General features: G+C 35.9%; 1 protein-coding gene across 3 annotated transcripts; it reads left to right on the top strand.

Moving 5' to 3' along the window:
- The first annotated feature begins 376 nt into the window (after positions 1-376).
- On the top strand, positions 377-10,475 carry LOC107931225 (uncharacterized). 3 transcript variants are annotated; one of them, XR_005906215.1, is made up of 28 exons: positions 377-632; positions 771-978; positions 1,088-1,203; positions 1,765-1,881; positions 1,961-2,107; positions 2,286-2,914; positions 3,243-3,364; positions 3,471-3,562; positions 4,026-4,239; positions 4,365-4,431; positions 4,886-5,034; positions 5,128-5,192; positions 5,286-5,459; positions 5,553-5,624; positions 6,068-6,169; positions 6,297-6,386; positions 6,678-6,753; positions 7,045-7,141; positions 7,270-7,339; positions 7,472-7,651; positions 7,769-7,891; positions 7,970-8,053; positions 8,208-8,392; positions 8,478-8,616; positions 9,006-9,065; positions 9,160-9,264; positions 9,435-9,629; positions 9,815-10,475. XR_005906215.1 is itself a non-coding variant. In XM_016863039.2 (28 exons), the coding sequence occupies exons 1-27, from the start codon at positions 540-542 to the stop codon at positions 9,546-9,548; spliced, it is 3,690 nt and encodes a 1,229-aa protein (XP_016718528.1). In that variant the 5' UTR covers positions 377-539; the 3' UTR covers positions 9,549-9,563; positions 9,815-10,475. The 3 variants fall into 3 exon arrangements, 1 of the variants encoding a protein (XP_016718528.1); XR_005906216.1 differs by having other exon boundaries at positions 9,779-10,475; XM_016863039.2 differs by having other exon boundaries at positions 9,435-9,563.
- The last annotated feature ends 486 nt before the right edge of the window (positions 10,476-10,961 follow it).

The following is a 10,961-nucleotide window of genomic DNA, read 5'->3' as shown; positions in this document are numbered from 1 at the left end:
TAATATTGTTATTATTTTCGGCTGAAAATCCTAACAGGGTTGACAAAATCTGAGAAAACCCTCTTTCACACACTGAATATTAATTTAACAATTAATAAATTATATTAAAAATTATTAATTAATAACCCAACCAAACAACAATAAATGTACTTAAAAGACGAAAAAAACCCTCAAAACAAACATGTGCCTTTTATATATATATATATATATTACCGAACCTGCAAAACCAAACCACCCATTTCACCACTTCCTATGAATCATAACCTCCCAAAAAATAATAAAAATAAAAATAAAATCTTAAAATCCCAATTTTCTTTAAACATTTATAAAAAAATAATTGTTTGAATATTATATAAATAAATATTAGCTGCACCTCTACAGGAACCTTTGATAACTGATCTTCCCGCAATCATTCACTTCCTTTTCGCTTCCTTATTTTCTTCCCCAAAGACCCCCAAAGGCCGTTCTTTTTCGAATCCGAGAAAACCCAGAGAGGGTAAAAACCCTTTTTTCCTTTTCTTTCATCTTCAACAAAGAAGATGGTTGAAACGCGACGGAGTTCTTCCTCTTCCAAACGCCCCCTTTCTTCTTCCCCCGTTACATCTAATCATATTTCTAGTAAACGATCCAAGGTCTCTCCTTTCTTTTTCCTGGCCCTTCTAATAATCTAATGTTTGTTTTCCCTTCTTTAGGATTTTTAATCTGCATACGTGGGAAAATCTTATCTTTTTATGTAGATTTGAATCTGGGACTGTTTTTTTTTTGTTTAGGCGTCTGAGCTAGCGTCGTCTCCCGCCAACGGAGCGACGGGTTCTGGGTCGGTTAAGGAATCCGGGTCGGACTCACCTGTAACGGAGCTTCGGTCCTCTGATCTGCGGGTATCTGATGTGTTTAAGGCCGATGATGGGTCTGTCCCCACAGATAAGTCTGCCGATGCTGACGTAGAGAACGTTAGTTTAGTGTCTCCGGGGACCTTAGGTGCGATCTTTGATTAATTTCTTATTTGGTTTTTAGGGGTTTTAATCAATTTGGGGTCGGTTTTGGTTTTTTATGGGGTTTTGATGTGGGGGTGTTTTTGGTTAAATAGGTGAAGCTGCTGTTGATGCGGAGAAAGCCGAGGGGCTTTGCGGTCGGGTTAAGAAGAAGCCAGCGAAATCAGGTTCTAAAGTCCCTTGGGGAAAGCTTCTTTCCCAGCTCTCTCAGGTTTGTTCTATGAAATTTTATTACTTTTCCTAGTTATGGATTGTCATTTGATTCTTGATCTGTGTTTAACGATTTGGATTACAATTCGTACATGGATTCTTGGTCTTTTAGCTATCATGTGGAAAGAAAAAAAAGGTCTTTGGCGTGGGAATTTTGGATGTCAATGAAATCTTATCACCTGAATTGGGTGTATAGCAATCATACACTATGTTTGGTTCTAATCATGTAGTGGAGTGTTGGAGTTCATAATTGAATTGGTCAATTTCGATTGCTAGTTTAGTTAGGAGACTTGAACTTGAACACACTGGAAGTTTTCCATTAGAAAAGATCTAAATGAGCTTATTGGTCTATTTGGTAAACGCCAAACTTGCCCATGGGAATTTCTAGAAGTCAATTCTGTATGTCTTGAGAACTTTACCTAACAACGTATATGTCCTAGAATGTACCATTAAGTGGCAAGTTAATTGGCCTCTGTATATAGATTTGTATCCTTTATGGTTGTTTTCATGCTAAGCTATTGTGCTTCAGATTCTTATTAATGTTTATTTGGTTCATCCCCAGAATCCTCATCTGGTCATGTGTGGCACGCCATTCACTGCTGGCCAAAGCCGTCAGTGTAACTTATGTCTTAAAGATTCCAATATTAGCAACATTTTGTGCAAAGTGAAGCACATAGAGGTATGTACCTTTTCAAACCTTATGTTCTTAACTTTTATTGCAAGTTCATGAGAGTGCTGATTTTGTTTTTCCAATGCAGAGCAATGGCACTTCTATTGCATTACTAGAAGTTACAGGAGGAAAAGGTGCTGTCCAGGTTAATGGAAGGACGTACCGTAAAAATGCTAGTTTAATTCTGAATGCAGGTGATGAATTGATTTTCACTACCACAGGAGATCATGCATATGTATCCTTTTTATTTAAGATTTCTAACGCATTCTTTTAGGAAGATTGATATTCATCTCCCTGTCAAATGAGAATCTATGCAGTGTCATCTTCCTTTTTTTTTCTTTTATTAAACTTTGACATTCTTATGATATTTTTTTCCATCTTAGAACTATTTTAATTCCTTGATGGGAACTTAGATATTTCAGCAGCTCACCAGCGATAACTTAGATGCTCCAGGCACACCTTCTGTTAGCACTTTAGAAGCTCAGACTGCTCCTATAAAAGGGATTATTGCAGCACGGTCGAGGGATTCATCAGCTGTTAATGGTGCAGCAACAATATTGACCTCCTTGTCAACAAAAAAGAATCCAGAGATGTCCAATCTACCTTCTGGTTGCAACATGTTGGATGACTGTGTTCCAGAAGTTGACATGAAGGACAATGCTGGTAATAGTGATCCAGCAACTGCTTCTGCAAGGCAGAAAACTGTTGCTCCTGATGCTACCAATGAAAACCCGAATCTTGACAGGCTTGGATTGAATGATAGTATGGATGCTGGCAATATGAAAATCCCTGGGGCAGGTTACCCCTTAAGACCATTATTGCGTATCCTTGCCGGTACACCGTCTACTGACTTCGATTTTACAGGCAGCATAGCCAAAATTCTTGACGAGCAAAGGGAAATTAGAAAGATGCTTAAGGAATTTGATCCTCCTACAACTTCAATATCTGCTAAGTGGCAAGCATTTAAAGATGCTTTACAGGAAGGCATTCTCAGTCCGGATAATATAGACATCTCATTTGAAAATTTCCCATATTTTTTAAGGTAAATTGTGTGCTTTTTGCTCTTAATCGGATTTACTCTTTTGTATTGTCTCGGAAATATAATTTGATCATTCCTAATGCCTATATGTTGGGAACCTGATAAGGATTATGGCGTTTATTTCTTTTGCGTCTCTTCTCTTTTGCATATTTTGTGAGTCCATTGGTTAATTATGCAGTAAATTGTCAACCACATGCTATTCCTTTTGCACAGTATCATATTTGTGCTTTCTGTTTTTTTCGTAACTAGATTCTGGTTCACTGCTTACATACTGGATTTGGGTTATTGGGAGGTTTTTATTAAATTTACTTTAAAATTTCTGTTGTGACAGTAATACGACAAAGAATGTGTTGATAGCCTCAACCTATGTGCATTTGAAGTGTAATAAATTTGCAAAGTATGCTTCAGATCTTCCCACCATGAGTCCTCGAATATTATTATCTGGTCCTGCAGGTATGACTGATGTTTTCTGTAAATCTGTCTTGTAAAAATGTTTAATTCTTTTTATTTTCTCTTTCAAATCCCTGATGAGATGAGTTAACTCCTTTGTTATGTGTAGGTTCTGAAATATATCAGGAGACTTTGGCAAAGGCACTTGCAAAGCATTTTGGTGCTAGATTGCTTGTTGTTGATTCTCTTCTGTTACCTGGTGTATGCATCTTTTCGCCAACTTGTTTTGACTTTTGATTCTTTGCAATTGCATGTCATGAACGCAAGATTGCTCTAAAATTATAGTTTGCATGCTTGCTAGTTCATTTTATCTTAATATCATTCCTTTGGAAGTGGTGTAGTATACAGTTTTTCCAAATCTTGTATGGGATCTGGGGGGAGTTCTTGGAGTCTATACTTCTTGTTAATGTCGTAGATCATGATTCTGCCTCGCCAAATATGTAAATGACTTGAGATATTTTCAATTTGTAAGCAAATGTGCCAAATTCTGGCTGGAAGTTCCCTTATGAAACTGTGTTTAATGGTTTATTAATATAGATTCTATTTCCAGCCTTAGTCTCTTTCTTGTGGTTGCTCAAATTTCTGTGTTGTCTACTTTTAGAGTTTCTAAATGTCTTGTATTATTTTGTGGCATCTTTTGTTCTTATCTTAAAAATATATCCAGGGATCAACATCAAAGGAAGCTGTTAGTTTGAAAGAAACTTCAAGGGCTGAAAGGGCATCTATATATGCCAAAAGAGCTGTACAAGCTGCTGTGTCGCAGCAGAAGAGAGCAACTTCTAGCGTAGAAGCTGATATAACAGGTGCTTCTTCACTCCATGTTTTGCCAAAGCAGGAAGTATCTACCGCTATATCTAAAAACTATACATTTAAGAAAGGTATGACATTTCTTTGAGATAATATTGGCTTTTTCTATTCACTAATGCCATATCTTTCCGAATGGTTAATTTGATGATAAAATATTATCAACTTCTTACTGAATTAATTAATGTTAAAATTCCAGGTGATAGGGTTAAGTTCGTAGGTACCACATCACCTTCTACACTTTCCTCTCTACAACCTGCTTTAAGGTATTTTCTTTTGCATTATGTATATTCTACAGTTTAGATTAGCCATTGCTTGTTTTATTAGCAAGTCTCTATGCTTTAAATTTTAAATTTGAAGTTTTATCTCATTTTGGTGCTGTCCTTGCAAGCATATGCCATCTACATGCTATAATTGCTGTCATGGATTGATAATCCAATTAGACTCCATACCTTGATTTTATTGTCATTTGAGACATTTATATTTGATTTTTCTGAGAAGTTTGCTGGTATGATGGTTAGCATGTGTGATTTTTTGAGGGACATTTTATTAACGTATTCTAGAGGTATCAAAATGGAGGGGCTGGGCTGGCCCAGTATTGGGATTGATGCCTGTGCACCAGATTTCCTGGAGTAAAGCTCACCAAGGCCTGTGGCCCAGATATTTTATGGGTAACTTTGTGTTAGCATTATGTACCTGTATTTTTTGTGGTCTATGTAGGGAACCGACAATTGGTGTACGGGGAAAAGTAGTCCTTGCTTTCGAAGAAAATGGTTCCTCAAAAATCGGGGTCAGATTTGACAGGTCTATTCCTGAAGGCAATGACCTTGGTGGTCTTTGTGAAGAAGATCATGGTTTCTTCTGTACTGGTGATGCTTTTAAGCCATCTTCCATTAATTTAAATGTCTTTTATTTGGTGACTTTTTGTCCAATCTTATCAATTATAAGTTTTCACTCTACAGCTAGCTCACTGCGCTTGGAACCGGGAGGTGATGATGTTGACAAGCCGGTTAATGAAATTTTTGAGGTTTGTGTCATTGGTTAATACATGAGAGCTATTATTTCATCATGCTCACATTTTTAAACATTTATTCTCTCGAAAATCGTCTCATTTTTATAGGTCGCATTCAATGAAAGCAAAAGCAATCCCTTGATATTGTTTGTGAAAGACATAGAGAAGTCTATGGCTGGAAATACAGATGTATATACTTCCTTGAAGAGTAAGCTTGAGAATTTGCCAGCAAATGTTGTAGTAATTGGTTCTCATGCTCAGATGGACAATCGTAAGGAAAAAGTAAGTTACTATATTTTGTTTAGCTCTGCTTCTTATTTTTGTGCTATATGAATTATTTTTAACTCTTTGGTGTTGCCAATTGTGTTTCTGCAGTCTCACCCTGGCAGTCTTTTGTTCACTAAGTTTGGAGCGAACCAGACTGCTTTGCTTGATCTTGCATTTCCAGTATGTCAATCTTTTGCCTAATATCTTTTACCTTGAAAGATGGAGTATGTTACTGTCCTGAGTTTTTGTACTACTGTCTAACCTTATATATATACCTGACTTGACTTTGTGATATTTAACTCTCTACTTGTTTTAACTTTTAGTAGGAGCTTGTGGGGTCATATGGTTATGTTTCAATGTTTATACTTGTTATTACATGCTCTGAATTTTTCTGGAGTTGCTGTGATTACCATCTAAAAACATTTTAGATATGTTATTCTATTGAATTCAAAGCAATGGTATTACAATGGGTAGCATTTCCATTTCATTACTCAAGTTTTTCTGTTCCTATAGATCGTCCTTATATGTGTTGAAATAACATTCTTAGTCCATTGTATCTTGTATTCTCATATTTTCTAGCATTCTCCTTCCAGTAACACACCTGATGTCTCATCCCTATGCAGGATAATTTTGGCAGACTTCATGACAGAAGCAAAGAAACACCTAAAACCATGAAACAAGTAACTCGCCTTTTCCCTAATAAAGTGACGATCCAGTTGCCTCAGGTGTGTATATGTCAGATCCTGCTTCAGTTATCCTCCTTGTGACGAATATTGAAATACTTAATGCTCCTGAATCATGTCAGGATGAGGTTTTAATTTTGAAATACTTAATGCTCCTGAATCATGTCAGGATGAGGCTTTACTTTTGGATTGGAAGCAGCAATTGGAGCGGGACAGTGAAACTCTTAAAGCACAGTCAAACATTGTTAGCCTTCGCTCTGTGAGTATTGCTTTAATCTTGCTTTGTTTTTTTCTTACCAGTTGTGTGCTTCCTGTTTCTGCATGATGTTATGAGCTTCTGTCCAAAAGTAAATTGCTTGAAAGTGGCTTAATTTCCTGTCCTTGTGTAGGATAATTAACCTTATTGATAAGACTGAATAAGTTTATAATAAAATTATACCTCTCACCCTCTATTATTTAGAAATTACAGAACAGTTCATATCTTTGAAAGCTTGGTGTACAAGTACTAGTCTCTTTTTGGAGATATCTCTTAACAATTCTATGCTATCAGGTTCTCAATCGAAGTGGCTTGGACTGCCCCGACCTTGAATCACTTTCCATTAAAGATCAAAGTCTTGCGAATGAGAGTTAGTATCTTTGAGCTCCGTATTTTATATGCATTCCTTCCAAGTGTATTTTCCTGTTTTTCAACTGTTTAACACTTATACCATTGTATGTATATGAAAGGTCTTCAAGGCTTTGTACTCTTTTTGAAAATTTAATTGATTATTTATTTTAAAGATGTCAAATAAGTAAACCTTTTCTATATAAAATTCAAAAAGCAGCATTATATGTAATTTTGGGAAGAGGTAGAAGTAAAATATTTACTAATTTTTTCCCTTGATGTTACTAATTTTGCACCTTTCCTATTATTGTAGGTGTGGAGAAAGTGGTAGGCTGGGCATTGAGTCACCACTTCATGCATTCTTCAGAAGCTTTGGTCAAAGATGCTAAACTTATAATTTCAGCTGAAAGGTTTTATATTATCTTCACTTACTGCAATCTAAATCTCCAAAATCTTAAAACAGAATCTAGAATTAGATGAACAAAATGTTTCTCCATTTTCTCACGTGATATATTTTTCTGTGAATTTTCTCTTGCAGCATCAAATATGGATTGAGCATTTTGCAAGGAATTCAAAGCGAAAGCAAAAGCATGAAGAAATCACTTAAGGTGCAATTGCCTTTCTTCATCTTGGGTTTTATTTTGTAGTAACTGTGTCCGATGCAGTTATCTATATTGTTAGGGATTTAGCTTGCTATTGAATTACATAAAACTTAACATAAAACTTTTTCTCATTTTCAGGATGTGGTCACTGAGAATGAGTTTGAGAAGAAACTCCTTGGTGATGTTATTCCACCAAGTGATATTGGGGTTAGCTTTGATGATATTGGAGCCCTTGAGAATGTCAAGGATACCTTGAAGGAATTGGTGATGCTTCCTCTTCAAAGGCCTGATTTGTTTTGCAAGGGACAGTTGACAAAGGTTGAGTTATTTCTACATATTTGCCGATGTGTTTTGCTTTATCATGTCACTTGGAGTTGTGCATTTTTCAAACTAAATCCCTTTGTTTTATCATTTCCAATGTTATTGCTTTTGCAGCCTTGTAAAGGAATACTGCTATTTGGGCCTCCTGGTACTGGAAAAACAATGCTTGCCAAAGCTGTTGCAACTGAAGCTGGTGCAAACTTTATTAACATATCAATGTCCAGCATTACTTCTAAGGTATTTTAAGTTAGAAACTGTGGAACATTCCTTTTCTGTTACAAGATAGATTATATGACATATTTGTATGTCTTGCAGTGGTTTGGTGAAGGAGAGAAATATGTTAAAGCTGTTTTTTCTCTCGCCAGTAAAATTGCACCTAGTGTTATTTTTGTTGATGAGGTTTGCTATTTTCTCCTATCTTCGTTCATTTTGTGTTCGTGTATTCTGTGTTAGCAGAAGATTGGTTGTTGATATTTCTCACTGTCGTGGCCTTTATTGTTTTGGTGTTCTTCCTGTTCCTTACATTTTGTATTGACTTGGGTGGTTATTTTAGGTTGATAGCATGTTAGGGAGACGGGAGAATCCAGGTGAACATGAGGCTATGCGTAAAATGAAGAATGAATTTATGGTGAATTGGGATGGTCTCCGTACGAAGGATAGAGAACGAGTGTTGGTTCTTGCGGCTACAAACCGGCCATTTGACCTTGATGAGGCAGTCATTCGGAGGCTTCCTCGAAGGTATGTTTCTTGTATTGTTTCTTTGAGTTGTTGTTCTCTGACTTTATAATAAGCACCATTGACATCCCTGTTGAATATTGTGCAGATTGATGGTTAATTTGCCAGATGCTCCAAATAGAGAAAAAATTCTAAGAGTTATATTGGCAAAAGAGGAATTGTCATCCAATGTTGATTTGGAAGCTATTGCAAATATGACTGAAGGATATTCTGGAAGTGACCTGAAGGTTGATATTTCCATCTTTTTACTAGATTTACTGTCTTGCTTGAATATGTAAAGAGGTGTTTGCTAACCAAAGAAGGAAAGTTGGTCATCGGCGAACATATGCTAATACTAAATTGAACAAGCTTGGTCATTTTATCATTTAAGCAAAATATTTATTCTTAATGAGTTTTCATCTGTATTAGAGTGGCAACTCCGGCATAAGCTAATTTTGAACTTTTTCCCTCTAAAAATAAAATTTTAACTCATCCAGGTTGATAGCTAGGCTTATCTTTTCTTGTAAACTAAGTTATCTTCTACCTTTTATTCGAAACCAAATTGAAACCTTTTAAGGTGTAGGTGGCTTGATCTTTTACCTATGTTTATTTCCCTAATAAAACTTTATGTTTGCAGAACCTCTGTGTGACTGCTGCACATTGTCCCATACGAGAAATTTTGGATAAGGAAAAGAAGGTCAGTTAACATTTTGGCCAACATGTTCTATGATCGTTTCTCAGCTACATGAAAGTTATATACGATAGTGTACTGATGTTTCATGCAATTTTAGGAGAGAGCTTCGGCAGTGGCTGAGGATAGACCTGCACCTTCGTTGTATAGCAGTGCTGACATTCGTTCTCTGAAGATGGATGATTTTAAATATGCACATGAGCAGGTACTCTCTTCATTCTTAAGTATTATATTTTTAGAAGTTCTAGTTTTGGATTTTATCTATGGTCAAAGAAGTTCAATGTGTGTGAGCTTTTTAAAGCATATATTAACATTTAATACATTATATTTGTTATAGTTTGTGTTATATTTGATTGGTTGGAAATGGTAATACAGGTTTGTGCAAGTGTGTCATCAGAGTCTACAAATATGAATGAGCTGCTTCAATGGAATGAATTATATGGAGAAGGTGGATCAAGGAAGAAAAAACCCTTAAGCTACTTCATGTAGAGGAAGGAAGGGGAGGTATTTTTGTTTTATTGCCATTCCTTTTTCCTTTCATTCTTCGTTCTCACCATAAAAAAGAAAAAGGTAAGGTGGCCAATTTGAGATACCTGCCTGCAGGTTCTGGCTTCTTTCCTTGTATTATAATAGTTGTATATAGGTGTTTTTCCGGATTTTTATTTGCTTGAATTATTATTATTATTCTTGGTAGAAATTTTACAATATTTAACTAGCAGGTTAAGTCTAATTAAAGCATTTTCCATTCCCCTCAGCATTATGCCTCAGAAGAGCACACAGATGTGGCATTTCTTCTATTTATGTGATACCTTATGGCAGTGGAAAAGGGAAAAAGAAGTGCCTTCCTCCCTTATACTCGGTCCATTAAGCCTTAGGTCTCAGGCCAAAAGGCACATTCAGGGAAGAAAGCGAGATTGAGAAGACCGTTACTTGGCTATTATGTAGCTTTTGATGGCTAACTTGTAACAGCAATAGACAAATATGAAAATAAAGTGAAGTTGGCACTCGGTAGTTAAATAGTAATGGTTGATTATTGCTTATCCGGTCACATGGTCGATCGAGTCAGCAGGTTAACCCCCCAAAGCGCCTGTGGGAATAACGTAGTAAAAAGAGTAGCAGTTGAAATGATAAAATTCTACCCTCATTTCTTTTTTTGCCTATTTTGGCTTATTTCATTATGCCTATGGCGTTATCATGATGTCCTCGTATTGTACGTACAGAAGAGTGTCAAAGTTGATCAAAGTAACTTCTTTATGATGTGGTCGCCATCGAGTACGTATTCCTTGTAAATGGAAAAAAAAGTAAATGGCTTTTGATATATATATATGCAAAGAAAAAACCCCGACTGCTTTTTGATTGGAATATTGTAAAGAATATTGATTATATGGGAGGTCGGTGGCTAAGTGATATGCATTATCTTTCCTTGTTCTCATTGCTATTTATTCAAAGATGATATGCTATGTAATATATCTGTCAACTTTTGTATATATATTTATATATCTTTTCAATCAATTAAACATCTTAACATGTTTTTTCTGTTTGTCATTGTTTGATTGAGCTAAACATTGGGACATTGTTGGTAGTTAATACCAATTTAAAATAATTGCGAAGTTTTATTTTGAAGCACATATTCAAAAGGACTATCATTTGATATACAAGTGTTACACAAGCAACGTTAAGATGTTTTGTGTAGCATATATTAAATTATTAACGTAGCATAGAATGTTGTTGGATATATTTAAAACCCATACTTTTTGGTTTAAAAAAAGAAGAGGAAAAGAGTCATCACTTTGGCGTGAAAACCGAGCAAGTCTAAAAGTGCCCTTTTTGGTTTGGGTTGACGGTAGCGTTTGCGATGAAGACAAAGTGAAAGGTGCAATTTGTGAGGATCACCAGCGGCCA

The sequence above is a fragment of the Gossypium hirsutum genome, chromosome A12 (genome assembly GCF_007990345.1).
Source record: "Gossypium hirsutum isolate 1008001.06 chromosome A12, Gossypium_hirsutum_v2.1, whole genome shotgun sequence".
Taxonomy (NCBI): domain Eukaryota; kingdom Viridiplantae; phylum Streptophyta; class Magnoliopsida; order Malvales; family Malvaceae; genus Gossypium; species Gossypium hirsutum.
The sequence above is the reverse complement of the archived record's forward strand: the minus strand, read 5'-3'. Positions and strand labels throughout refer to the sequence as shown.